Source organism: Lontra canadensis, unplaced genomic scaffold, assembly GCF_010015895.1.
Source record: "Lontra canadensis isolate GAN:19392208 unplaced genomic scaffold, GSC_riverotter_1.0 scaffold30, whole genome shotgun sequence".
NCBI lineage: Eukaryota > Metazoa > Chordata > Mammalia > Carnivora > Mustelidae > Lontra > Lontra canadensis.
In genome coordinates, this window is record NW_022631024.1 from 8,945,243 (window position 1) to 8,958,484 (window position 13,242).

At 36.7% G+C, this 13,242-nt stretch overlaps 1 protein-coding gene across 2 annotated transcripts in view; it reads left to right on the forward strand.

Moving 5' to 3' along the window:
• MRRF (mitochondrial ribosome recycling factor) overlaps nucleotides 1-13,242 on the forward strand; it is a 53,447-nt gene that overhangs the window by 1,232 nt on the left and 38,973 nt on the right. For both annotated transcript variants that reach the window (XM_032865783.1, XM_032865784.1), the window contains exons 2-3: nucleotides 4,383-4,594; nucleotides 12,261-12,416. In XM_032865783.1, the coding sequence (XP_032721674.1) occupies nucleotides 4,383-4,594; nucleotides 12,261-12,416 (368 nt within the window). The remainder of the gene's footprint in view (nucleotides 1-4,382; nucleotides 4,595-12,260; nucleotides 12,417-13,242) is intronic.

Sequence of the window (13,242 nt, forward strand, 5' to 3'; positions counted from 1 at the left end):
TAATGCAAGTTACATATTGAGGAAGTGTTAGAACCAAGACTCTCTTCCAGGTCTTGTCTAACTTAGGTGCTGTTTTCCATTGACTACACTCCTTTGCGCTACCCAGAATCTGGTCTGACCTTTCATTTTACAGTTGAGGAAACACAACCTAGGTGGGAGAAATGATTTGACAGAAGTCATATGTTGGTCGTAGAGCTGGCACAAATGCTTTTTGAGTACAGGTGGTTATGAATCAATAGAAGATGGTTGGCAGGAGAGAGGAAGTAGAAATATTGGGATTCATACCTTCTAGCTCTTAGGCTAAAGCTCTTTCTCTACCTGTTAAAGTGTCTTATCCTCCTTCGGCTATGTCAGGGACATGATTCTATATTACAGTTGTGATACTATGAATAGTATAGTATCTATGTAGTCAGTTGCTATAAACACCTTTACATGGCCCTGAATTTAGAGAACATACTCTCCTATATGTGGAAAATCTGGCAAACCAAGAGATCATCGAAGCACCGTGGAGAAGCAGACCCCAGGACCTTCAGTCTGAGCCTTAGATTCCAAATCTTGAACCATAATTGTGACCTTGGGCAAGGACTTACTCTTTCTAGACTTTCATTCATGTATTCATCACTTGTATTCAGTGTCTTCTGTGTTTAGGGACTGTGCTAGGTCCTAGAGGTATGGCAGTGAGCAAGACAACCATAGATCAGTCCTTGTGATGGTTATAGTCTTGTGGAGGGAATTAGGCAATGATCAGATAACTACGCAAATATTAGCTAATTTTGTTTAAGTGCTATGAAGAAGAGTAAGGTGTTAACAAAAATGGGCTACAGGACATTTGATCTAGTTGGGTTGGAGGAGATGGCCAGAGAAGGCATCCTCTGAGAAAGCGATGCTTAAGCTGAAATCTGAAAGAAATCTGGGAGGTAGTTCAGTAAAGAGGCAGGGGAAGATCATTCTAAGCAGATTCAACTTTAGCCGTATGTTTGAAGAGCTTGAAGCAGAAGGAACATTCTAGGAAATGAAAAATCAGTGTGCTTATGTGCAAAGTGTGGGTGGTAATTACAAATAGTTATCAGATAATACACGTGAGAAATGTGAGAATATTAAAAATGTGTATATTGTAAGCTAATATACAGCCAAATTTGGAGAGGTTGCTGGGACAATGGACAGTGGGCTTTGTATCCCTCATCTAGTTCTTTTTAAAATTAAAATATACCTATGGAAAACAGAAAAAAGTCGTTTTGAGCACCCTAACTTTGGAAAAACAGTATGTGCTTCAACTAGTTTTAAAAATTACTTCAACTGTTTCAATAATAATGTTAGTAATTGCTCTGAGTGTTTCATGTACGTTAATAGTATAGTATAGTGGTTAAGAGCACAGATTTAAGCTAGATTGCCTGAAATCTAATCCTGGGCAAATTATTTATCTGTGTCTTTATTTCTTCATCCGTAGAATGGGTATACTGACAGTACTTATTTCATAGTGGTATCATGAGGTTCAGATGAGTTAATGCATGCAGTGTAGCACTTGGAATTGTTTCTGACACATACTTGTAAGTCTGTAAGTGTTGGCAATTGTTTTGTTATTATTGTTATAATTATCTCTTTAAAAGCTCATTAATATCAGCATGGTAAAAATGGGGTGCAGACTAGCTCAGAGAGGCAAAATGATCTACCCAAAGTCACAGAGTTAATAAGTGCCAGATTCCAGTTCAACACTGTGTCCAAAGCCCAGGTTCTTCATGACAGATTTTTTTCTGAGTATGGGTTAATTTTGTTGGATGCGGCTCCTGTGACAGTTCCTTTCCTCGACTTTAATTCTTCTGTGCCGAATTGTTAATATGCATGTCCTTAAGGTAAAGGACCCAAGGGACTGCCTTTATTGAACTTCCACTTTGAAATTTCCTGACTTCTGTGCAATTAAAATCTACGCCTAAAACATTTCAGCAATGTGGTTTATTTATAGAGTTGTCTTCCGGTTCACATGTACTGGGTCTGCTTTTGGGTGCTGCATTTTCTGTCAAAGGTTGTTTATTTCTAACCTATTTTGATTTCCTGTTGCTTTGTGGATTGGTATTATGACCTGCAACAGGAACACCAGGAAACCTGTCTTAAATGGAGCAGCCAAATTGAGACCCTGTAGATTAAAAAAAAAAAAAAAATTAAAAAACCACATTATTATACAGCCATATTTGGATATAAGTGTGGGTTAGGCATTGGCTATATTAGAAAAATCTAGATATAGAAACCTCACTCAGAGCCAAATTTTATGAACAGTTTTGCCAAAATAGGGCAGAGCTATTAGTTCCATGCCCTTGGACAGTGACAGTCTCTTTGAACCTCAGTTTCTACATCTGTAAAATGGAGATCATTACACTTTTTTTTTTTGTGGCATTATTGGGAGGATTAAGTGAAATATGTACAGGTAAAGCAAGCAGCCTGGGCCTGACTTCAGTTAATAGCAGCTATTGATAATAATGAAAGAAGAGGAAAAGATACTTACTTATTTTTTAATCCAGATTTGTTTTTACTAACCTCATATACTAATCACTGATCTCTAGCATCCCTGGCTATTAAAAATTCCATCAGGAGAAAAAAAATTCCATCAGGAGAAATTATTTGCCTTTGCTCTGCTCATTTGCTTTTCTTTTAAGAAATAATGATAATGATAGCTAGCATTCATTAAGCAGGTACCGTATTCCTGGCACTGTGCTAGCTGTTTTCCATACACTTACTGTTTCATTTTAAGATCAGGATTATTTTTCTCATTTTGCAGATGAGGAAAGTGGTGGCCAGATAGGTGAAGTGAACTGCCCAAAGTTGAAATGTACATCCAGATCTGACTGACTAGGCTATCTTGTATAAGGACATGCAAGATTTTCTTAATTGTGTCTGACCCTTGTGTGCAAGTCTTTTTGAAAGGAATGGTGATAGTTATCAACAGATACCCTTTTGGGGGCTCCTGCTGTCTGCTGAACACTGTGCCAATTTTTTTTTAAAAGATTTTATTTATTTTGACAGAGGGACACGGGGAGAGAGGGCACACAAGCAGGGGGATTGGGAGAAGCAGGCTTCCCGCTGAGTGGGGTCCCCAGTGTGGGGCTTGAAGCCAGGACCCTGGGACCACGACCGGAGCCAAAAGCATCCAGGCGCCCCACTGTGCCGATTATTTTACTTGCATAAACTCATTTATTCTTCTCTACCCTAAGAAATAACTTTAATTGGGCACCTTGGTCGCTCAGTGGGTTAAAGCCTCTGCCTTCAGCTCGGATCACGGTCCCCGGGTCCTGGGATCGAGCCCCACATCGGGCTCTCTGCTCAGCGGAGAGCCTGCTTCCTCCTCTCTGCCTGCCTCTCTGTCTACTTGTGATTTCTCTCTATCTGTCAAATAAATAAATAAAGTCTTAAAAAAAAAAGAAATAACTATAATTATCCCCACTTTACAGTTGAGGAAATCGAGGTGCAGAGTCAGGGGCATTTAGTCAATGATGGAGCTGGGATTGGATTCCAGGTCTTTCTGGCTACAGAGCACATGCTCTGATTTAGTTCTACAGCATCAACATTTAGGATAGGATTTTCTTTGTTGTTGTTGTGTTTTAATGAGGTGTAGGATGGATTTTCAAAGATAGTAGCTCCCAGGTATTTGATGGGAACTGTTCTTGGTTTTAAATGAGTGATAGCCAGATCCCTGGCAGATGCTAGCTGTACATTAGATAGACGCCAGCATCTTTTCATGGTCAGACCTTAGATGTATAATGTGTAACTTGTGTTAACACAGAGGAGGGTGGCATTTTCCAGAGCTCCAATTCTGTAACATGGGAGACCTCAAACCTCAACTGTGCTTCAGACTCACATTAAAGTAAAGTGCATTCTAATTGGTAATCAGTGCATAAGGAACCAAAGAAAATTTTAATTAAATGCTGTCGTGTGAATTTTCCAGTCATTTTATGCCTGTTGAAATGATTTTTTTTAATTTAAAGTCCTCTTTCAATGCTCTGCCCTCTGTCCTTATAGTATAACTTTATCAAGATTTTTTGCCTTTTCTCTTGTAAGGGTTTAATTAGCATCATTAAAGAGTTCGGCTGTTGCACATTTGTTTCCTCTGTACTCTTAAGAGGCATTTGGTACAGTAGAAAGAGTCTGGTGATTTGGAGTCTTACAGACTGTGGGCAAGTTACTTAAATCTCTGCGAGCCTCAGTCTCTTCATCCTGTAATATGGGGCTCATCATATTTCCTTGGGATGGCTGTTGGGAGGAGATAATATATGTAAATTGCCTAGCACATAGCTCAGTTTGTAGGGGTTGCTTGATAATTGGTACAGATTACTTTCTGAAGTTGTAATACAGTCTGTTTTACTTAAATCTCTTTTTTGTCTTACTCTTTTTAGTGAATGTTCACAAGGATCGTCTTCAGTCATGGCCTTGGGTTTAAGGTGCTTCCGCTTGGTCCACCCTGTCTTTTGTAACTCCCTTGCAGCCTGGACCAGACCTGTTTCAGAAGGGACACTGAAGACAGCGAGTGGAAGACAAAATGACCGTGGGCAATCCGTGGCCCCCCCGGCTGTACCAATCCGTCATTTTGCTACCAAGAAAGCCAAAGGTAGAGATATATGACCTCCTCACCGCTTTCTTACATTTAGCCCTTGAACTGTCATAGCTGGAAAGGATGTCAGGTACTGGATTTCTCCCCTTGTGGAAGAATGAGGAGATGGTGTCTCAGTTCAGTGGATCAGCTTAAAAGATTATCACAGTAACAGAGACAGTGGTAGAACTGAAGGTCTGTTCAGTCATTACCATGCCGCCTACTATGTTACCATTGCTTAGTAAGTGTCTGATTTCCTTCTTTTAGTTTTAGAATTAGAGATGTAAGTGCCAAGCGAATCAGACTATTTGTGACAGAGATCAACGTGTTTTCTCCTTATAGCAAGACCTATGTTGGAAGTAAAATTAAAACCAGAAGTTTGTTGGGTGAGGAGGTATTAGAGCTGTGGATTTAGATGGATGATCTTAATGGTTTGTGTCATCCAAGAATGAGACTTTGATATACCGCAGGGCTCAGCTCAAATGGCGTTTCCTCATGGAAGCCCTCTCTGACCTCTCAGACTGGGTCAGGTCCCTTGTTACGTGCACTCATACACACGGTTATTTTACCTCTGACGGCCTTAGCACAGCCCTTAAATTAATCAATTAATTGTAAGATTAATTATTATTTGTTATATGTCTTCTATGCCAGACTTTATGAGGATAGAGTCTGTATCTTGTTTAGTACCTAACAGGGCCCGATGCGTAGTATGGATCAAAAGATGTTGAATGAATGGAGTGACAGAAAATTGTCAGGCACACCTGCTTTTTTGCAGTGGTGGGTCAGGGCGTCCGTTCCCAAGGATGGGGCTGGAAATACGCTGCTGAGTATTTTTTCTGCTGGCTTTCCTTTTATCATTTCTTATGGACCTTCCCTTTTCTATTAGTAGGAAAATGAACAAGGTGCTGAAAGAGCATTAATACTTAGAAGACTTACATTCTTTTAACAGTGATAGTGGCAACAACTTTTAATCTGTATGTTGCGCCAATTTTTTTTTTAATTCTCGTGTTTGATAAGTTGATCTTTATCCAGTGAAAGAATTAGAATTATCCAGTGAAGAAATTTTTGTAGTTAATCTGGTAAAGTACAGGTCTCCCCATTTACAAATGAGGAAGCCGAGATGCCTTTGTAAGATGCTTGTCCGTGGTCACATTTAGTTCACGGCAGAACTGGAAACGGGGGGGCTTCTGGTGCACACGGTATCCCACGCATTAGTGACAGCGCCTAAGCATCATCTTTTCAACTTTAATTGGCTATATTCAGTTTTTATCTTTTTTGATTGCCTCTTTAAATAAAAAGTCAGTGGCTTGACATTTTCTTTAGGTTTATTGGATTCTTTCTGTGTTAGCAATGAGAGTCCTTTGTCGATTGTATGTGTTATAGCTGTCTGCTTTGTTTTTTACTTAATGATATCTTTTCTTGAGCATAAGTTTCTATATGGTCATATTTTTTAGTCCTTTTCTGTATCACTTGTACTTTTGTGTCTTATTTAATAAGTCTTTACCTATCCAAGGTCCTAAAGCTATTCTTCTATATTTTCTTCTAAATATTTTGAAGATTTTTTTACTTTTCATGGGTTTTTAATCCATATGGAATTTATTGCTGAATATATTGTGAGGTTGGGAATCTAGTTTTAAGTTTCTCTTCTATAATGGGTAGTAAGTTGTGTCAATATCATGTACTGATTAGCCCTTTCTTTCCTCCTGTGTAGCATGTCAGGTTTCTTTTATGTATTTTATTTCTGAGCACTTAATTTTGTTGAATTCTCTTTCCCTACACTAAATTCCTTTCTAAATTCTTGAATCACTGTCATAATATCTTGAATCTGGTGGTACAAAACTTTCCCTTCACCATATGCACACACTTTTTCATTTTCTTCTTTCTGGCCTTCTGCTCTTATATATGAAATTTATAATCATATTGTGAGTTTTTCTCCATAGAGATTTTATACATTTCTTTTATCAGGTGTATTTCTGGGATGTCATCATTTTGGTCACATGTATATTTTTAAAGTAATTTTTTGAGTTATAACATATATGCAGGAAAGTACATGCTTAACTTGCAAGTGGTTACAGTTCAGGGAATTCTCATCAAGTGAACACAGCCTTGTAACCATCACCCACATCAAGATACAGAACATCACTCATACTCTGGAAGCTTCCCGCATGTCCCTTTCGGTTGTCAGCCTTCAAAAGGGTAACATTTTATTGACTTTAGCACTGTAGATTAGATTCACCGTTTTTGAACTCAGTATGACTTCTTGTATGTCTGCCTTCCTTTGGTAACAATCTGAGATTTGTCCCTGCTGTTGCATATGGTAGTTGTTTGTGCATTTTTCTTTCTTTATGGTATCCTAGTGAATGCTTATACCACAACTTATGTATGCTTTCTGTAGTTGATGGGCATTTGGGTTGCTTCCAGTTTTCAACTAAAATAAATGCTACTGTGAACATGCCTGTATGTGGATTTTGGTGTCCGTATGCATACCTTTTTGTTGGCATACATATAGCAAGAGGGGGAGTCTGAGTCTTCGAAGATACATGTATTCAGTTTCTATACATACAGTTCTCCAAAATGGTCGTGCCAGTGTACACTCCTACCAAAAATGTTGTAGCTTTCTCTTTGCTCCACATACTCATGAACACTTGGAATATAGTCAGTCTTTTTATTTCTAGCCATTCTGATGGGTGTGCAGTTATATCCCATTGTGGTTTTAATTGGTAGCTTCTTGATGGATAATGATATGAGCACTTTTATGTTTATTGGCTCTTTGTTTATTCTCTTTCCAGTCTTGCCCATTAAAAAAATGGATTTGTAGGAGTTTTAATATGTTCTAAAGGTAAGACTTCTGTCATGCATACGTATTGCTGGTAGGCTTGCCTTTTCACTCTTTTAATGGTGTTTTTTGATGAACAAAAGTTTTCGATTTTAATGTCCAATTTATCATTTTTTTCCTTTAGGGATAGTACTGCTTTTTTTTCTATTATATTTTTTTTTAACAATTTTTTTTTTTTAGATTTTATTTATTTATTTGACAGTTAGAGATCACAAGTAGGCAGAGAGGCAGGCAGAGAGAGAGGCAGAAGCAGTCTTCCCGCAGAGCAGAGAGCCCAGTGTGGGCTCGATCCCAGGACTCTGAGATCGCGACCTGAGCTGAAGGCAGAGGCTTTAACCCACTGAGCCACCCAGACACCCCTTTTTTTTCTGTTTTAGAAAAATTTCCCTACCTTTGAAATCTTGTATTAGATCTATTTTATAGTCTTCTGGATTTTCTATGTAATTATAATATCTGTAAATAATGATAACTTTGTTTTTCCCTTTCTAATCCATATACCTTTTCTTCCTCTCCTTCCCTTTCTCCCTCCCCAACTGCATTGACTTAAGAAGTTGAATATAATTTGAATAAACATGACTGATGATAGTAGGTAGGCATCCTTATTATATTTCTGACTCTATCAGGAACACTTCTCATATGTTAACATCAAGAATTAGTTTGTTCCATAAGAGACTCTTAATCTCACAAAACAAACTGAGGGTTGCTGGGGGAAGGGGGTAAGGGAGAGGGTGGTTGGGTTATGGACATTGGGGAGGGTACGTGCTATGGTGAGTGCTGTGAAGTATGTAAACCTGGTGATTCACAGACATGTACCCCTGGGGCCAATAATACATTATATGTTAATAAAATATGTATGTGTATATATATATATATATATATGTATATGAAAGAATTATGTTTGCTTATTTTTTCAGTAGTTTCTTTTATAAGCAAAGATCTTCTGTCCCTGTCTTGTTAAGAATCTTTATTAATGAGTATTAAGTTTTTATCAAATGCTTTTACTGCATTTATTGAGTTGATCATCTATTTTTTTTTAATATGTTAATGGGGTGACTCAATATCAATGGCTTTTTCTGATGTTAAATCACTTTTGCTTTTTTGGTATGAGGTCTGCTTGCTTTTGATACATAATTTGTATGTACATTGCTTGATACGTAATCTATATGTACATTGTTGGATTTGGTTTGCTAATATTAATTTAGGGTTTTTGAGTCTATACTTTTAATTGAAATTAGCCTTAATGTAACTCTCTGATATTGATGGGCATACCTTTCTTGCATTATCCTTGTCCGGTTTTGATATCAAGACTATATTAGTCTCATAATGTGAGTTGGGGAGTATGTCATCTCTGTCTCTGTGTCTCTCTCAGTGGATGGTCTCATAAGGTTAGGATTAATTGGTTCTTTACATGATTGGTAGAATGTGCCTGTGAAATCATCTGACCTGGTCTTGCATGTAGACAGACTTTATTTTTATTTATTTATTTTTTTGTAGACTTTAAATCGAAGATTCAGTTTCTTTAATGATTATGATGCTGCTTAGATTTTCTCTTTTTTTCTTGAGTTAGTTTTAGTAAATTCTATATTTTTAGGAAATTTTTCATTATTTTAAGTTTTCAGAGTTGTTGGCATAAAGTTGTCCATAATAGTCACTTAAGATTTTTAAAATCTCTAATGTTTTGATAACTGTCTCCTCCTTTTCTTTCTTAATATTGATTTGTCTACTTTCCTTTTAAGTTTGTTGGTTTCATAAGCCTTATAAAGAAGAGCTTTTAATTTTGGTGATCTCTCTTTTCTTAGTTTTATTGATTTCTGTCCTTTATTGTTTATTTTCTTCCATGTCCTTCTTTTTCTATCCTTTGAACTGGACAGTCCATTAATTTTCAACCTTTGTTCTTTTCTTATAAGCACCTACAGCTATAAACTTCTATCTAAATACAACTTCAGGTGCCTCCTAGAAGTTTTAGGTATATATAATTTTTATTGTCTTTTTCTAAATATTTTAAATTTTCATTAGGTGTTTTTGTAGTCCATGAGTTATTTGGAAGTGTTTATAATTTTTCAAACATATGCTTTTTGGAGAGTTAGTTTAATCCCACTGTGATCAGAGAATGTGTCCTATATGATATAGATTCTTTCATATTTATTGAGATTTGCTTTATGGTCTAGAACATGGTCTTTTTGTATAAAGTTCACATGTGCTTAAGAAGAATGTGCATTCTTTTATTGCTGGGTACAGGATTGTATATATAACAATTAGATTGAGTTGGCTAATTTTGTTCATCATATTTTCCATTGACTTTTTTCTATTTGCTCAATTTATCAGTTACGAAGAAAGGTATTCTGGATGTCCTTGTATTATTGTAGATTCATCAGTTTCTCCTTTTCATTCCGTTAATTTTGAGGCTGTGTTATGGGGGTATATTTAAGCTCAGAATTGTAATATCTTTCTGGTGAATTGTTTCTACTGTCATTATGAGATGGTCTTCATTTTTCTAATAATGCATTTTGTCTTAAAATCTATTTTTAGGTGTTAATATATTTGCACCAGCCTTCTTTTGCTTAATATTTTACAGGGTTATCATTTTTCTATTCCTATATATTAAACTTTCTGTAATCTCATGTTTTTGTAAAACTGCTTACTGAGAATCTCTAACTTTTAAGTGATATTCTTGGTCTGTTTATATTTATTGTGATTACTGAGTATTTGTGTATCTATCATTTTATTTTGTACTTTATCTTAGTTTTCTTCATTGCTGTTTTCCCCTGTTTTCTATCAAATTAATCAAATTTCTTTATTTCTTTTTTTTCATTTCTGCTGAGTTAGAAGTTGTGCATCTTATTTCTTATTGTTTTAATAGTTACCCTTAATTTCTGTTTTTAAGTTTTTATAGAAATTAAAAAGTGCCCATAGAAAAGTATAGCTGTCATAGGAAACAGCTTGATAATTTTCACAAACTGGAAACACCTGTGTAGTCAGCGCCCAGCTCAAGAACCAGAACATTTCTATCATGTCAAAAGTCCCCTTTATGCTCCCTTTAGTAAATTCCTGCCTTCTACTTCTGGCGGGTAACTATCATTCTGACTTCTAGTGGCACGGATTAGTTTTGTCTCTTGTACCGTATATTCTTGGATCTGGCTTTTGTACGGCACACTCTGTATTCTGGCGTCTTTGCTCAACATTATGTTTGTGAGAATCATTTTCTTCTGTATAGTTGTAGATCTTTCTCAAGGCTGTATACTGTTTCATTCATATTATCCATTCCTCATATTGATAGGCATAACTTAAAATTTTTAACTTAAAATTTTTAACGTGCATTCTTAGTTTAAAAAAATCTGAAGTTGCTGATACCATTTCCATTGTTTCTAGCTCCTGTTGTTGTTCTTTGAAAGTATGCTGTTATTCTGAATTTTGATCCTTTATGGATCACTTGTCTTTTATCTTGGCTGTTTTCAGGATCTCTTTGTCCTTGGTTTTCTGAACTCATAGAATGTCTAGGTATGAATTTTATTATCCTCTTTGGAACCTGTATTTCTGAATCTGAAGATTCTCATCTTTCATCAGTTCTGAAAATTCTAAGCCATTATTCTGTTAACTTAAGAGCAATAAGGTTTCAAGCATGGTGGTAACACAAGCAAGTAACATGTCTTTAAAAAATCACTCTGCTGCTGCTTGCTGGTTGGTACTTGGGGGAAACATTTAAATGATTTGTGCTGCAGATTTCTCATCTCATCTCCCTGTACAAGGGGGACAATAATAATCTCTGTTCTTTCTAACTCTGGGAGCTGCTCTTACTCTTTAATAGAAGAATGTACTTTAAATCGCATTGCAGATTATAATGTGCTGTACAAATATCACAGGATTTAGCTCACTGTAGATGTTTAATAAAATTTGTTATGAATGAATCTCAATAAATATGTGTTGAGTAGTTAATAAGTATAGGCTAGTATTACTTAATATTTTTATTCTTTTTTCTCTTTACTCACCTTCCATGAAGAAAGGCAGGAATATTTGTTCTACTCATGGAAGTGATCTATATATATAGAACGTATATGAAAAATCACCATGGTGGCTTAGGCATAAAATTGAATTTTATTCAGCCCCCACTGCTGTTGATTTTCTGAACTATTAGCCATTATTATTACCACTGGTGGTGTTTAATGTTTGTTAACTACTGTTGTTTGTTTTGTCTGTCCCAGCTGTCAGATCCTTTCATATCCGTCTTAGCATTCATTTTAAAATGAATTAATGTATTTTCTGTGTCTCTAATTAGATTTTTCAGAGACAACCTAATGGGAAGTTCATGGGTTTAAAATAGGCAAATCTGGGACCAAATCTTGGCTTTACTTTTTCATGACCTTGTGGCATTAGGCAAGTCACTTTACCTTCCTCATCTTCTGTTTATTTTTCTGGAAAATAAGGAATTCGTTTATAGAGTGCCTTCTATATGGATAGTGCTCTTTTAGGTATTTGAATTACTGAATTTGTATCATAGCAACCTGGCAATATAGGTATTATTCCTGTTTTACAGGCAAGGAACCTGATACTCAGGAAAGTGGAGTAACTTGCCCAAAGTCATAAAACTGGTATGCATCACAGCCAGGATTTTCACCTGAGGTGTTTCATTATAAAGCTTGTACCTTCACCAGTATCTCAGGAAGTGATTAGCACAGTGCTGGGTATGTAGTGGGCAATCAGTGTAGGCTCTTTTTTTTTTTATGGCATTGATAATGTACAATTTTTTAACACTTGGCATTTTTCTCTGCACTTAGTGACACTTCTTCACTAATTGTTTATTGTCTCTGTTTATGCTGCTGTTCTTTTATTCACTAATTGTTGACTTCCTAGCCAAAGGGAAAGGACAATTCCAAACCAGAGTGAATCTTAACGCTGCCTTGGTTGAGGATATAATCAGCTTGGAAGAGGTGGATGAAGAAATGAAGTCCGTGATGGAAGCACTCAAAGACAATTTCAATAAGACTGTCAATATAAGGACCTCACCAGGTTAGTGGCTGAACCAGTGTTTTGCAGAGGGACATAGTATAAAGATCATGGCTTTGGCAGAGCTGGGTTTCAATTCTAGTTTTATTTCTTACTGGTGACCATGGGCGGTTACTTTACTTTTCTGGCCCTGATTTTCCTCATCTAATTCCCACTTTATAGCTTTGGGGTGTATTAAAATAAATGAGGTAACATACGGAATGGTTGGAACACCGTGCCTGGCTCATAGGTAACACTACTTTATTCATCCATTCAGCAAATATTTTTCTGCTGTGAACTGAGTATTGTGCTGGTACACAGTGGTGAACAAAAAATAGGCATTGTCTTCATTGTCACAGAATTGCACTCTCAAAAAATGGGGGTTTTATTAGGATTATACTATCTAAGCACTTCTAGGTATGTAATCTCAAAGAACTGACATCGTTGGTCGATTTTTGTAATGTGTCCTATTTGGCCCTTCTTATCCCTTACTGGGAACCAAGTGGCTGCAGACCTATCCATCTGAGGCATTTCTGTACCCCTGAGCTTGACCAGGAAGATTCCGTTCGGGTTAATAACTTCCTGAAAGTGGCTTTTCTAAGTGGGAAATGTCAGAACTGTCTAGGAGAACTGTTTGCAGATGTGATGGAAGAAGTGAGTTGTCAGCTAATGGTGCAGGCAGTCAGGAAAAATCCAATTGCTGTTAAATTGGCCTTTTGGAAATTGTCATCATCCTAGAGTCAAGCCTGGGACCCCCTCTGAAGGTGTCTCTGGGAGCTTGGGCTGCTTCTACTCACACCTTGGTTGGGATTGTTCTTAAGGAAACTAGAAAATCTTTTGTGAACTTGTT